General features: G+C 33.2%; 2 protein-coding genes across 2 annotated transcripts; both read left to right on the top strand.

Annotated features, from left to right (window-relative positions):
- Positions 1-5498: 5498 nt before the first annotated feature.
- On the top strand, positions 5499-5957 carry LOC127150851 (uncharacterized). Its single transcript, XM_051089541.1, has 2 exons — positions 5499-5565; positions 5686-5957. The coding sequence occupies exons 1-2, from the start codon at positions 5499-5501 to the stop codon at positions 5955-5957; spliced, it is 339 nt and encodes a 112-aa protein (XP_050945498.1).
- Positions 5958-12864: 6907 nt separating this feature from the next.
- On the top strand, positions 12865-13837 carry LOC127150805 (lectin-like). The gene is made up of 2 exons (XM_051089444.1): positions 12865-13085; positions 13274-13837. The coding sequence occupies exons 1-2, from the start codon at positions 12982-12984 to the stop codon at positions 13632-13634; spliced, it is 465 nt and encodes a 154-aa protein (XP_050945401.1). The 5' UTR covers positions 12865-12981; the 3' UTR covers positions 13635-13837.
- Positions 13838-16874: the final 3037 nt, after the last annotated feature.

Genomic DNA, 16874 nt, shown 5'->3' with positions numbered 1-16874 from the left:
TTTTAGACCTTTCCAAAAGCAAGCACTTTAATTTCCTTTCTCTCTTTTGTTTATTCCATTTTTTCAACTTCTTTCATTTTTATATATTATTTTTATTTTATTACTTTGAATTATTTTTTAATTTCCAATGCTTAATTGACACCTATCATCGTCCAAAAGATAAAAACAAGACCATATAATAATAAAATAATAAATTAAGACCCTTGGCTACTAACAAATATAAACAACAACTCATTTATGAACTTAATGAATCCAAACAAATAATAAAAGATATTTACACTAAAAAAATTAATTGTAATAGATTTTGGTGTTTTAGTAGTTTTTTCGAATAAAGGTATAGGGTTTGTTTTTTTTTTTTTTTAATTACTATTTTTTAAAAAGCCTCTAAAATAAATATATACACAATAAAGGTTTTTTTAAAAAAAAAAGTAATATAAATTAGTTAACTTTTATATTTTTCTGCGTGATAATTGATTATTCAATTAAAAGTGTTCTTCTCTGTTCCATGTAATTGGTTAACTTATACATATATGGATATAATATTATTTGTTAAAAGACCCTTTTATACAACTATTAATTCTTAAGTACTGTAATTAGGTAAAATTTATGCATTTATACGATGGAATAAATAAATAATATTTATATATATTATTGTTATTATTAATTATTATTATTATTATCTTTAATAGCTCTAATAGCCTTCCAAAGTACAAACATCGTCTAATTTCTATATGATTCAAATAAATATCATTTCCGACAATTTTATCGTCAATAAATTATTCTTTCCCTTCGCCTCTTTTCCATCTTGCTCATTCTCTCTTTATATTATTTAATTTTCAAAATAAAAAAAATGAAAGCATTGAACATTCATGAGAATTTATTCTCTTTTAGTTTATTGACAATATATTTGGAGTATAGGTTATGGATAAAATATGTGGAAATTAAAAAGAAGTTACTATTGAGTATGAACCATAGAGTATCAAAGACTTTATCGATTTGACGTTTATATACTTTTTGAAACTCATGTCATGGAGATAAGAGTGCTCAATTTTCAAAGATATGTGTTAGGCATATAAGTTGAAATTTTATTTTAATTATATTATTAATGGATTTACATATTTGTTAGTACATGGGTATAGAACGTTTATTTGTGGTATGTAGATTATTGCAATTTTTGAAATGGGTGTGTTGATCATAAGGGGTACTTGATATTTATAGTTGTGTATTATGTAGAATTAGTTAGATATAAGTTTGATCATTCCTTTCTTATTATAGTTTATATATCGGGGTTTGAGCATTCTTTTTTACATTCTCTATATGGGGTTGATAGTTTTCTAACTTGGAAATTGTTCATGAACTTTATGTTAACATGAGACGATTCTGAGGATTTGACACTATATACGTTCAAGATATATGAACATTGTAATTAGGTAAGTGAAAATTTTTTGTTGATTAATGGCTTAAATTGTTCATATATATGTGTTGTTTGTGTGTTTCGTTAATAAATGATTATCTTCTTTAATAAAAAAGTGTTTCACTGATCTTACATTAGAAAAAAAAAATGTTTTTAAAGAGTAGAATCGCGTCACGATCTAGATTAGAGGAGAAAAACCTAGAACAGGGTGTGACAATCAAATCATCCTATTAACAACAAACATTTTTAGTAGAGAAATTCACATTTTCATTTTGCTACAATTCATCATTTTTCTAAGTTGCAAAATAAACTTGCTTATTAAAAAAAAAAATTCCCACTTCAAAATACCAAACCAAGACAAAACAAGCATCCTTTAATTCATTGATTTCAAACCACCATGACATTCCAATTTCTAGACATGCCCACACAAAAGAAAACAAAGAAACAACAAAACAAAAACATTTCAGAATTACGAAAATATCATTTTTCTCAATAAATAAAATAAAATATCATTTTATACAACCATTAATTCTTAAGTAATGTAATGATTAATTTTTTAAAAAAAATTTGTACAAATGTATTCTTTTTTAAATTTATACAAATTCCAATATTGTGTTGTGACTGTTGTAGACTGTTTATGATGAATTGATGGGTAATCGTTAGCTTTATCTATGGGGTAGTGTACCTTGCAGGTACAGTGTCCTATGGGATCACCACATGTTGTGTATCCGACGGGATCATTAGACTGATATGTGTATCCGACGGGATCACTAGACTGATATGTGAATCCTTCAGGTTCACTAGACTGATTGACGTGTGCGTCCTACGGGACCACTAGACTGTTATGTGCAAGGTACCCCTTAATAGGAAGCTAATTGTTATTACCCTAACAGGACCATTAGTGGATGTCTTACCGAGTATATTTTATACTCAACCTTTTATGTTTAATTTTTTTTCAGGTAAAGGTAATGTACGAAACAGACCGGCGAGGGGAAAGAATGATGCATGAAAGCCATATGGAAATGTCTAGTTTTAATGCTTTCGCTCAATGTCTTTGTTGTTTTTGTTGTTTTTGTTTTGAGGATTTTAATTTAAGTTTAGGTTAGAACATTTGTTTGTTTGTTTTGTTTTAAATTCCATAGACTATGTTTTGAAACTTTTGAAATTTGATTTGAAATAGGACCCGAAGATGATTTTATTACATCCTGAAGTTTTAATGAATTTTGAACAGGGTTTTTATTGAGTTTTTGTGTCGGATGTCGTGTCTTCGCAGTAAGTAATGACCTCCACTTAGATTGAAAAGTTGGGTCGTTGTAGTCGGTATCAGAGCCTAAGTTTTAGGTTTTGTAGACTGACTTATAATGTAAGTCTATTTTGTGTCCCTATGGCGAGAACGATCCTTTACCACTCGTTAGGTACGCTTTCATGAATTATATGTATAACTCTATATGTATGACCTTGCCTAAGTTAAACTACGCCATGAATTATCGTTTGAGACTAAGAGAGTTACAAATGATTATTAGGAAAATGCTGCCAATAAGGTGCTCTTAGGGGTAGCCGAGGAGGTCGAGGAAGAAGAGCAGGACGTGTCCAACCTAAAGTGCAGCCTATATTTCAAGCTACCAATCTTGCTATACCGGTCACTCATACGGGCCTCGCTGCTATGGAACAGAGGTTCAGGGACTTGATTTATACAGATGCGAGCACCGTAGCAGCTGCCCCGCCAGCTCCTTCTCAAGCTCCAGTCGAACACTCGAGCGTGCCGGACCAGCTGTGGGCCAAGGCTAAACATTTGAGGGATTTTAGGAAATGCAGGAGTTACTTGACAAAGGTTTCATTCGACCGAGTGTGTCATCTTGGGGTGCACCAGTTTTGTTTGTGAAAAAGAAAGATGGGTCAGTGCGCTTGTGTATTGACTACAAAGAGTTAAATAGGGTAACTATTAAGAACGAGTATCCTTTACCCAGGATTGATGATCTGTTTGACCAGCTGCAAGGGCTACAGTGTTCTCTAAGATCGACCTTCGATCAGAATACCATCAGTTGAGGATTAAGGATAGTGATATATCGAAAACAGCCTTTCGTTCGAGATATGGGCATTATGAGTTCATTGTGATGTCCTTTGGATTGACAAATGCTCCAACAGTGTTTATGAATTTGATGAACAAAGTGTTTAAGGATTTCTTAGACACTTTTGTAATTGTGTTTATTGATGATATCTTAAAATATTCCAAGACAGAGGTAGAGCATGAGGAGCACTTACGTATGATTCTAGAGACCCTTCGAGCCAATAAATTATATGCAAATTTTTCAAAATGTGAGTTTTGGTTGTAGCAGGTATTTTTTCTAGACCATGTGGTTTCTAAAGATGGTGTTTTGGTGGATCCAGCTAAGATAGAGGCTATTACCAGTTGGCCCCGACCTTCCACAGTTAGTGAAGTTCGTAGCTTTTTAGGTTTAGCAGGTTATTACCATCGGTTTATGGAGGACTTTTCCCGTATAGCAACTCCTTTTACTCAGTTGACCAGGAAGGGAGCTCCATTTGTTTGGAGCAAGGCATGTAAGGATAGTTTTCAGAACCTTAAACAGAAGCTCGTTACTGCATCGATTCTTACTATACCTGATTGTTCAGGGAGTTTTGTGATTTATAGTGATGCTTCTAAGAAAGGTTTGAGTTATGTTCTAATGCAGCAAGGTAAAGTCGTCACTTATGCTTCTCGTCAGTTGAAGAGTCGTGAGGAGAATTACCTTACCCATGATTTAGAGTTGGCAGCAGTAGTTTTTGTACTGAAGATATGGAGACATTATTTGTATGGCGAGAAGATACAAATTTTTATGGACCATAAAAGCTTGAAATACTTCTTCACTCAAAAGGAGTTGAATATGAGGCAGCGAATATGGCTTGAATTAGTAAAGGATTATGATTGTGAGATATTGTATCATCCAAGTAAGGCAAATATAGTAGTTGATGCCCTTAGTAGGAAGGTATCACACTCAGCAGCACTCATCACCAAATAGGCCCCTTTGCATTGAGACCTTAAGAGAGTTGAGATTGCAGTATCAGTAGGTGCAGTCACCTCGCAGTTAGCTCAGTTGTCAGTACAACCGACTTTAAGACAGAGGATTATTGTTGCTCAATGTAATGATCCTTATTTGGTTGAAAAACGTCTTCTACTAGGAATAGGGCAAGCTGATGGGTTTTTTATGTCCTTTGATGATGAGCTTTTGTTTGAGAGGCATCTTTGTATGCTAGCAGATAGTGTAGTTAAAACATAATTATTGATCGAGGCTCATAGTTTCCCATTTTCCATGCACCAAGGCAGTACAAAGATGTATCAGGATCTGAAGCGAGTTTATTGGTGGCATAATATGAAGAGAGAGGTGGCAGAATTTGTTAGTAAATGCTTGGTGTGTTAACAGGCTAAAGCACCAAGACAGAAACTAGCAGGTTTATTACAACCTTTAAGCGTGTCGAAATGGAAGTGGGAGAATGTGTCTATGGATTTCATTATAGGATTGCCTAGAACTCTGAAGGCAGTGATTTGGGTTGTTGTTGACAGACTTACCAAACCAGCACACTTCATTCTAGGGAAATCCACTTATACTACTAGTAAGTGGGCGCAGTTTTACTTGACGGAGATTGTGAACCTACATGGGATGCTAGTGTCGATTGTTTCTGACAGAGATGTCCGTTTCACTTCCAAGTTCTGGAAGAAACTTCAGACTGCCATGGACACGAAGTTAGATTTCAGTACAGCTTTTTACCCTCAGACTAATGGTCAAACTGAGCGTTTGAACAAAGTTTTAGAGGACATGTTGCAAGCTTGTGCATTAGAGTTTTTAGGTAGGTTGGACTCTTACTTGCATTTGATGGAGTTTTCTTATAACAACAGTTTTCAGACTACCATTGGCATGACACCGTTTGAGGCTATGTATGAAAAATGTTGTCGATCCCCTGTTTGTTAGGAAGAGGTTGGTGAATAGAGATTGATGGGTCCTGAGTTAGTTCAGTCTACTAATGAAGCGATACAGAAAATTATAGCACGTATGCAAGCAGCACAGAGTAGGCAGAAAGTTATGTTAACATGAGACAGAAAGATCTTGAGTTTAAGGTGGGAGACAAAGTGTTCTTGAAAGTAGCGCTTATGAAAGGTGTTTTATGATTTGAAAAGAAATAAAAATTGAGTCCTCGTTTTGTTGGACCATTTGAAATTCTGGAACGAATTGGCCTTGTGGCGTATCGTTTGACATTGCCACCATCACTCTCTACAGTTTATGACGTGTTCCATGTTTCTATGTTGAGAAACTATGTGTCAAATCCGTCTCACGTAGTGGATTACGAGCCATTAGAGATTGATGAAAATTTAAGCTATGTAGAGCAACCAGTTGAGATTTTTGCTAGAGAGGTAAGGACGTTGAGAAATAGAAGAATTCCTTTAGTTAAAGTCTTATCTCGGAATTACAAAGTCGAAGAGGCTACATGGGAGAGGGAAGACGACATGAGAGCTCATTACCCAGAGTTGTTCGAAGAGATTGTAAAATAAAGCTCACCCGATTTGCCTCATTGATGGGACCATCATTTACTTCAGCAATATTAAAGTGCATCATCATATCCAGGACATGTTCTCTAACAGAGGTCCCTTCCTTATACTGGATTTTAACCTAAATCTAGGTGAAACATCCAGCATAATCATTATACCGAATTTTAACCTACGATGTCTAGGTGATAAACCAATTGTATTACCTCACATCTCTCATGCATGCTCATAAAACTAGGTTAACTAGGCTAAAAAATGATTACGATCTCCAGGTAGAAGGTGTTCCATAAACCGTCAACTTAAAAACCTCAAACCTTAGTCATCTTATCTGACTTGTTGATAAGATTAAATCAGGTGAGCCTTTTGTAACTAGTTTTACAAGATATTGACCTAATTCTATGAAATTTGGAAAATATGTTTTTAACCTAGGTGAGCATGAATCTTATCTTTGTTATAGACGTTTAAAATCTATAACAAAGATAAGATTCATGCTCACCTAGGTTAAAAACATATTTTCCAAATTTCATAGAATTAGGTCAATATCTTGTAAAACTAGTTACAAAAGGCTCACCTGATTTAATCTTATCAACAAGTCAGATAAGATGACTAAGGTTTGAGGTTTTTAAGTTGACGGTTTATGGAACACCTTCTACCTGGAGATCGTAATCATTTTTTAGCCTAGTTAACCTAGTTTTATGAGCATGCAGGAGAGATGTGAGGTAATACAATTGGTTTATCACCTAGACATCGTAGGTTAAAATTCGGTATAATGATTATGCTGGATGTTTCACCTAGATTTAGGTTAAAATCCAGTATAAGGAAGGGACCTCTGTTAGAGAACATGTCCTGGATATGATGATGCACTTTAATATTGCTGAAGTAAATGATGGTCCCATCAATGAGGCAAATCAGGTGAGCTTTATTTTACAATCTCTTCGAACAACTCTGGGTAATGAGCTCTCATGTCGTCTTCCCTCTCCCATGTAGCCTCTTCGACTTTGTAATTCCGAGATAAGACTTTAACTAAAGGAATTCTTCTATTTCTCAACGTCCTTACCTCTCTAGCAAAAATCTCAACTGGTTGCTCTACATAGCTTAAATTTTCATCAATCTCTAATGGCTCGTAATCCACTACGTGAGACGGATTTGACACATAGTTTCTCAACATAGAAACATGGAACACGTCATAAATTGTAGAGAGTGATGGTGGCAATGTCAAACGATACGCCACAAGGCCAATTCGTTCCAGAATTTCAAATGGTCCAACAAAACGAGGACTCAATTTTTATTTCTTTTCAAATCATAAAACACCTTTCATAAGCGCTACTTTCAAGAACACTTTGTCTCCCACCTTAAACTCAAGATCTTTCTGTCTCATGTTAACATAACTTTCTGCCTACTCTGTGCTGCTTGCATACGTGCTATAATTTTCTGTATCGCTTCATTAGTAGACTGAACTAACTCAGGACCCATCAATCTCTATTCACCAACCTCTTCCTAACAAACAGGGGATCGACAACATTTTTCATACATAGCCTCAAACGGTGTCATGCCAATGGTAGTCTGAAAACTGTTGTTATAAGAAAACTCCATCAAATGCAAGTAAGAGTCCAACCTACCTAAAAACTCTAATGCACAAGCTTGCAACATGTCCTCTAAAACTTTGTTCAAACGCTCAGTTTGACCATTAGTCTGAGGGTAAAAAGCTGTACTGAAATCTAACTTCGTGTCCATGGCAGTCTGAAGTTTCTTCCAGAACTTGGAAGTGAAACGGACATCTCTGTCAGAAACAATCGACACTAGCATCCCATGTAGGTTCACAATCTCCGTCAAGTAAAACTGCGCCCACTTACTAGTAGTATAAGTGGATTTCCCTAGAATGAAGTGTGCTGGTTTGGTAAGTCTGTCAACAACAACCCAAATCACTGCCTTCAGAGTTCTAGGCAATCCTATAATGAAATCCATAGACACATTCTCCCACTTCCATTTCGACACGCTTAAAGGTTGTAATAAACCTGCTAGTTTCTGTCTTGGTGCTTTAGCCTGTTAACACACCAAGCATTTACTAACAAATTCTGCCACCTCTCTCTTCATATTATGCCACCAATAAACTCGATTCAGATCCTGATACATCTTTGTACTGCCTTGGTGCATGGAAAATGGGAAACTATGAGCCTCGATCAATAATTATGTTTTAACTACACTATCTGCTAGCATACAAAGATGCCTCTCAAACAAAAGCTCATCATCAAAGGACATAAAAAACCCATCAGCTTGCCCTATTCCTAGTAGAAGACGTTTTTCAACCAAATAAGGATCATTACATTGAGCAACAATAATCCTCTGTCTTAAAGTCGGTTGTACTGACAACTGAGCTAACTGCGAGGTGACTGCACCTACTGATACTGCAATCTCAACTCTCTTAAGGTCTCAATGCAAAGGGGCCTATTTGGTGATGAGTGCTGCTGAGTGTGATACCTTCCTACTAAGGGCATCAACTACTATATTTGCCTTACTTGGATGATACAATATCTCACAATCATAATCCTTTACTAATTCAAGCCATCTTCGCTGCCTCATATTCAACTCCTTTTGAGTGAAGAAGTATTTCAAGCTTTTATGGTCCATAAAAATTTGTATCTTCTCGCCATACAAATAATGTCTCCATATCTTCAGTACAAAAACTACTGCTGCCAACTCTAAATCATGGGTAAGGTAATTCTCCTCACGACTCTTCAACTGACGAGAAGCATAAGTGACGACTTTACCTTGCTGCATTAGAACATAACTCAAACCTTTCTTAGAAGCATCACTATAAATCACAAAACTCCCTGAACAATCAGGTATAGTAAGAATCGATGCAGTAACGAGCTTCTGTTTAAGGTTCTGAAAACTATCCTTACATGCCTTGCTCCAAACAAATGGAGCTCCCTTCCTGGTCAACTGAGTAAAAGGAGTTGCTATACGGGAAAAGTCCTCCATAAACCGATGGTAATAACCTGCTAAACCTAAAAAGCTACGAACTTCACTAACTGTGGAAGGTCGGGGCCAACTGGTAATAGCCTCTATCTTAGCTGGATCCACCAAAACACCATCTTTAGAAACCACATGGTCTAGAAAAAATACCTGCTACAACCAAAACTCACATTTTGAAAAATTTGCATATAATTTATTGGCTCGAAGGGTCTCTAGAATCATACGTAAGTGCTCCTCATGCTCTACCTCTGTCTTGGAATATTTTAAGATATCATCAATAAACACAATTACAAAAGTGTCTAAGAAATCCTTAAACACTTTGTTCATCAAATTCATAAACACTGTTGGAGCATTTGTCAATCCAAAGGACATCACAACGAACTCATAATGCCCATATCTCGAACGAAAGGCTGTTTTCGATATATCACTATCCTTAATCCTCAACTGATGGTATTCTGATCGAAGGTCGATCTTAGAGAACACTGTAGCCCTTGCAGCTGGTCAAACAGATCATCAATCCTGGGTAAAGGATACTCGTTCTTAATAGTTACCCTATTTAACTCTTTGTAGTCAATACACAAGCGCACTGACCCATCTTTCTTTTTCACAAACAAAACTGGTGCACCCCAAGATGACACACTCGGTCGAATGAAACCTTTGTCAAGTAACTCCTGCATTTCCTAAAATCCCTCAAATGTTTAGCCTTGGCCCACAGCTGGTCCGGCACGCTCGAGTGTTCGACTGGAGCTTGAGAAGGAGCTGGCGGGGCAGCTGCTACGGTGCTCGCATCTGTATAAATCAAGTCCCTGAACCTCTGTTCCATAGCAGCGAGGCCCGTATGAGTGACCGGTATAGCAAGATTGGTAGCTTGAAATATAGGCTGCACTTTAGGTTGGACACGTCCTGCTCTTCTTCCTCGACCTCCTCGGCTACCCCTAAGAGCACCTTATTGGCAGCATTTTCCTAATAATCATTTGTAACTCTCTTAGTCTCAAACGATAATTCATGGCGTAGTTTAACTTAGGCAAGGTCATACATATAGAGTTATACATATAATTCATGAAAGCGTACCTAACGAGTGGTAAAGGATCGTTCTCGCCATAGGGACACAAAATAGACTTACATTATAAGTCAGTCTACAAAACCTAAAACTTAGGCTCTGATACCGACTACAACGACCCAACTTTTCAATCTAAGTGGAGGTCATTACTTACTGCGAAGACACGACATCCGACACAAAAACTCAATAAAAACCCTGTTCAAAATTCATTAAAACTTCAGGATGTAATAAAATCATCTTCGGGTCCTATTTCAAATCAAATTTCAAAAGTTTCAAAACATAGTCTATGGAATTTAAAACAAAACAAACAAACAAATGTTCTAACCTAAACTTAAATTAAAATCCTCAAAACAAAAACAACAAAAACAACAAAGACATTGAGCGAAAGCATTAAAACTAGACATTTCCATATGGCTTTCATGCATCATTCTTTCCCCTCGCCGGTCTGTTTCGTACATTACCTTTACCTGAAAAAAAATTAAACATAAAAGGTTGAGTATAAAATATACTCAGTAAGACATCCACTAATGGTCCTGTTAGGGTAATAACAATTAGCTTCCTATTAAGGGGTACCTTGCACATAACAGTCTAGTGGTCCCGTAGGACGCACACGTCAATCAGTCTAGTGAACCTGAAGGATTCACATATCAGTCTAGTGATCCCGTCGGATACACATATCAGTCTAATGATCCCGTCGGATACACAACATGTGGTGATCCCATAGGACACTGTACCTGCAAGGTACACTACCCCATAGATAAAGCTAACGATTACCCATCAATTCATCATAAACAGTCTACAACAGTCACAACACAATATTGGAATTTGTATAAATTTAAAAAAGAATACATTTGTACAAATTTTTTTTAAAAAATTAATCATTACATTACTTAAGAATTAATGGTTGTATAAAATGATATTTTATTTTATTTATTGAGAAAAATGATATTTTCGTAATTCTGAAATGTTTTTGTTTTGTTGTTTCTTTGTTTTCTTTTGTGTGGGCATGTCTAGAAATTGGAATGTCATGGTGGTTTGAAATCAATGAATTAAAGGATGCTTGTTTTGTCTTGGTTTGGTATTTTGAAGTGGGAATTTTTTTTTTTAATAAGCAAGTTTATTTTGCAACTTAGAAAAATGATGAATTGTAGCAAAATGAAAATGTGAATTTCTCTACTAAAAATGTTTGTTGTTAATAGGATGATTTGATTGTCACACCCTGTTCTAGGTTTTTCTCCTCTAATCTAGATCGTGACGCGATTCTACTCTTTAAAAACATTTTTTTTTTCTAATGTAAGATCAGTGAAACACTTTTTTATTAAAGAAGATAATCATTTATTAACGAAACACACAAACAACACATATATATGAACAATTTAAGCCATTAATCAACAAAAAATTTTCACTTACCTAATTACAATGTTCATATATCTTGAACGTATATAGTGTCAAATCCTCAGAATCGTCTCATGTTAACATAAAGTTCATGAACAATTTCCAAGTTAGAAAACTATCAACCCCATATAGAGAATGTAAAAAAGAATGCTCAAACCCCGATATATAAACTATAATAAGAAAGGAATGATCAAACTTATATCTAACTAATTCTACATAATACACAACTATAAATATCAAGTACCCCTTATGATCAACACACCCATTTCAAAAATTGCAATAATCTACATACCACAAATAAACGTTCTATACCCATGTACTAACAAATATGTAAATCCATTAATAATATAATTAAAATAAAATTTCAACTTATATGCCTAACACATATCTTTGAAAATTGAGCACTCTTATCTCCATGACATGAGTTTCAAAAAGTATATAAACGTCAAATCGATAAAGTCTTTGATACTCTATGGTTCATACTCAATAGTAACTTCTTTTTAATTTCCACATATTTTATCCATAACCTATACTCCAAATATATTGTCAATAAACTAAAAGAGAATAAATTCTCATGAATGTTCAATGCTTTCATTTTTTTTATTTTGAAAATTAAATAATATAAAGAGAGAATGAGCAAGATGGAAAAGAGGCGAAGGGAAAGAATAATTTATTGACGATAAAATTGTCGGAAATGATATTTATTTGAATCATATAGAAATTAGACGATGTTTGTACTTTGGAAGGCTATTAGAGCTATTAAAGATAATAATAATAATAATTAATAATAACAATAATATATATAAATATTATTTATTTATTCCATCGTATAAATGCATAAATTTTACCTAATTACAGTACTTAAGAATTAATAGTTGTATAAAAGGGTCTTTTAACAAATAATATTATATCCATATATGTATAAGTTAACCAATTACATGGAACAGAGAAGAACACTTTTAATTGAATAATCAATTATCACGCAGAAAAATATAAAAGTTAACTAATTTATATTACTTTTTTTTTTAAAAAAACCTTTATTGTGTATATATTTATTTTAGAGGCTTTTTAAAAAATAGTAATTAAAAAAAAAAAAAAAACAAACCCTATACCTTTATTCGAAAAAACTACTAAAACACCAAAATCTATTACAATTAATTTTTTTAGTGTAAATATCTTTTATTATTTGTTTGGATTCATTAAGTTCATAAATGAGTTGTTGTTTATATTTGTTAGTAGCCAAGGGTCTTAATTTATTATTTTATTATTATATGGTCTTGTTTTTATCTTTTGGACGATGATAGGTGTCAATTAAGCATTGGAAATTAAAAAATAATTCAAAGTAATAAAATAAAAATAATATATAAAAATGAAAGAAGTTGAAAAAATGGAATAAACAAAAGAGAGAAAGGAAATTAAAGTGCTTGCTTTTGGAAAGGTCTAAAATACCCTCATACATGGGTATAAAAGAACAAAGACATCGCCTACTTCAACATCTCATCCTCCATACTTGTAACCAATCAAGGATCTTTATACAACATTTTCCCATTCTCATCTTTATTTCTATATCTCTATCTCGTTCATCCAAATACTATTTTAATGGCAGGCCAAAGCACACACTATGTGGCATATCCAAGAGCTGCCTCAATAACATGGAGTGATGACACTCGATACTGGAGTTGGGCCCCCGCGGATTTTTGCGGGTATATAATCTTGAACTCAAATTTAATTTGTTCATTAATTCATATCTCATGCATTTTCATCTATTACTTTTGTTTTGATTTATAAAATCATAAACTAGTTATTAGATTCAACTTTTATGAGTATGGATTATGTTGTATTATATGTTATTTTTGTTCTCTCTCACACCATGGCATTTAAAACCTTGCAGCTACCCAATTGAAGAAGCCCGACTTTTGCAAGTATCTTGGCTCGATTGTCGTTGGAGCATGGATTCATCTAGTTTCAAACAAGATCTTTGGTACAATGTAAGCATTGAAGTAATGATGGCAAACACCGCGTCTGGATGGGATATTCCACTTAACCTTGAAATCGATATGCCAGATGGGAGTAAGCAAGAGTCTCAAATAGTATTGGCGGGCAAACAACCAAATGTGTGGTTCAAGATTCCATTAGGTAAATTCATAATAAGTGGTTCTGTGACTAGTGGGATACTTCGATTTGGTTTCTACAATCATGGAGGGCATTGGAAAAGAGGGTTAATCGTGAGAGCTCTTTCCATTCAAGCATAAAGATGAGTTTCAAATGATATGTTAACAGAGTAATAGCATAAAACACTAAATAATAAGACCTTTTGCTCTACTTGCAAAAACTTTAAGTTTAAATGGGTTCTATTTTATCTATGGTAGATGCTAAATATAATGTAACACAACATAAAAATATATAAATAAATAATATGACCTTTTGCATAGTAGCAATAAGTTCAGTTTAAAAACTTTAGTATGTTTTTCAATAAAGTATGTACTGTGAGTTTATTATAATTAAATCTAACCACTCATGTTGTGATTATTGATCATTTTGTACGTACATTAGTATAACTAGCATATTGGAAATTAAAAAGAAGAAATGAAAACAAGTAAACAAAATCATAATTTCAATCTTATATTAATTTATTAAAGGAAATGAATGAATAATGAGTAATATGATTGGTTCATCGATTTATATATATAAAGAATAGGGTTATCTAATCTTACAACAAAACCAACAACTATCTAGAAATTTTGGACAAACTCTCTTATCGTAATGAATTAATCATAGACAACAAAATCAATCTTAAAGTAATCAAGGAGTTCGGAACAATAACGTTATATGTTGGTTTGTAAGACGTTACATGCACTACAAGAAGTGGAGAGATTTCCAACGCACAAAAACGTTGGCAAAAGTGGAAAAACGTCCACTACAAGAAAACCCCCTATTATGACAGTCGGTTCCATCCCAAATTGAAAGGATGGAATAAATAACTGTCATCAAATGTCAAAAACAGGGTTTTTGGCAGGAAAAGACGGTGATTTTGGAATGCCCAAATACATGACAGTTATTTGCTGTCATAATATATAAGGACATTAAAAAAATTAATTAAATATCTAATCAAGGAGTTCGGAACAATAACGTTATATGTTGGTTTGTAAGACGTTACATGCACTACAAGAAGTGGAGAGATTTCCAACGCACAAAATGTCGACAAAAGTGGAAAAGACGTCAGAAAATCAATTCCCGACGCAGAAAGGAACATCAGGAAGACCATCGAAAGAAGATGAAAAATACTATTTTGAAAAAATTACCTAATACAATTTTCCTTTAAAAAATGGAAGAAGAAACGCATTATTGAAAGTTAGTTTGGAGATAATAACAAATTTAAGATGAAAAATATTTTAAAAAATAATAATTTTTCCATTTTTGCAAAATCTGCCATGCTTGCATATATCATTATAAGAAAACGACCCACTCCAATTTCTTATTAGTTTAAGTAGTATTTTCATATTCATAAATAAAATAATCTTCATTATTTGATATTTTCACCTCGAAATCTCTATTCACAAATTCAAATCTTTGATATTTTCATCTCTAAATCTCTATTTTATAAAATATGAATCTTTAAATAGCTATTATCCAGTTTTAAAAATTTTACTCGTATCTTTTTTTACTTCCAATTTTTATCTCTACGGTAATGATTATACGCAATGAATTTAATAACAATTACAAGGTATTTTGTATTCACATTTTACATTTTTTGAATCATAAAGGATTTTTAAAAGGGTCTTTTAAAAAATATGACAAAGTTGCAAAATATTTACACTGTATAGAACAATTTCAAAAACAGAAAAAACTCTGAGACCCATAATAAAAATAGCAAAAATGTCCCGTCAACCATGCCGTCAACAACGTGCATAATATATTTGGTACATGATCGTTTAAATTTGGCTATTCTTTGGTATACAATCGTTTAGATTTGGTCGTTTAGCTTTGGCTACCCTAAATCAAAACGAATTTTTTACACGATTGTTTAGATTTGGCTAAACGAATTTTTTCAAGATTCTTTTGGTACACGGTCGTTTAGATTTGTTTACACGATCGTTTATTTTTTCAAGATTCTTTGATACACGATCGTTTAGATTTGGCTAAATAATTTTTTTAAATTCTTTTGGTACACGATCGTTTATATTTTTTTTACACGATCGTTTAGATTTAACTGCCCTCATCTAAACGAAGTAAAAAAAAGAGTCAAAGAAGAAAGACGATGAAAAGAAATCACAACGAAAGAAAAAAAGAAGAGAAAAGAAAGAAAGACGATAAAAAAAATTGCAACGAAGAGGAGAAGAAATACGGAAAAAAAAACCTGAAATATTAAAAAATGACTAATTTTATGAGCTTTGTTACATGGGCCGTAAATATTTTAGTAGTTTGTTATATTTATGAAAATTAACCTTTTTTAAATTGTTTATTTAAGTATGCTTAATTTTTCACTTTTTTTAATACAATAATTTCCCTTTCTATCTTACGTATTGAAATTTATTTTTCAATTTCAATATATACAAAGTATTTATTTAATTATATTAAAATTGTAAACCAATTTACAGAATATATTTAATCTGGATGATAAGGTTTTTTTTTTCCTTAAATGACAAGGTGTTTGTGTGTTTTTTAAATGTATAAGTAAAAACATATTTTTTCTTAAAAAAATAAAATTATGTTATTGAATTCCTAATTTTAAAAGATAGAAAAAAATTTATAAATTTAATATAGAAAAGTTTTAATTTATTATGTATCATTATCAAGAAATTATTATTTACTTATTAATAATTTATTATAAAGAAGATTTGTTATTAAATTGAAGTTGTTGGGATTTGAAATTTGTTGTACTACTTAAATTTTAAACTTTTCTTAGTCAAATAGTAAGTTTGGGTATTTGTTGTTAAGAGTATTTTCGTCCTCTAATAATTTGAAATTTTTACTAAAAATATTTTTTTCCATTTAAAATTTTGTATGCATGTTTCTATTTTGTAAAAAGCACTCCCCAGATTTTCCATTTGTCTTGTAAGGACAGAACATAAGTGTATAAACATTGAAGAAAGAAGAAACACATATCTTGGTTTTGCAGCAAATGCACCAAGGACCTTGAAGTAAAATGAACTTTGGCCGGTTGAAGTAGAGTCCTATTGCGTTGGCGCTGTCGTTGGGAGGAGTATCATGCGCTACTTGATGGGCGCGTCATGGGTGGAAGGTTGTTGCGAGGAGTTCGGTGTTCGGTGATGTAGGAGATGGGGGAGGTTCATGATGGTTTTCGAGAGATGATGAAGAAGATGGAAATTAAAAAGTTGGGGACAAAAAATCTGAAAATTGAGGTAGGTTTGAGTAGGTGGCTAGAAGATGTGACTTGATTTGATTTGCTTCGAAAGAGTGATGGTATTTTGAAGTTTTAGAATGATTATATTTGGGAGGAGAGTGTTTTATTAGAGTATGGACAATTTTGA

The sequence above is a fragment of the Cucumis melo genome, chromosome 9, assembly GCF_025177605.1.
Source record: "Cucumis melo cultivar AY chromosome 9, USDA_Cmelo_AY_1.0, whole genome shotgun sequence".
NCBI classification, from domain to species: Eukaryota; Viridiplantae; Streptophyta; class Magnoliopsida; order Cucurbitales; family Cucurbitaceae; genus Cucumis; species Cucumis melo.
Note: the sequence above shows the minus strand (reverse complement) of the source record. Positions and strands in the feature narration are given on the sequence as shown.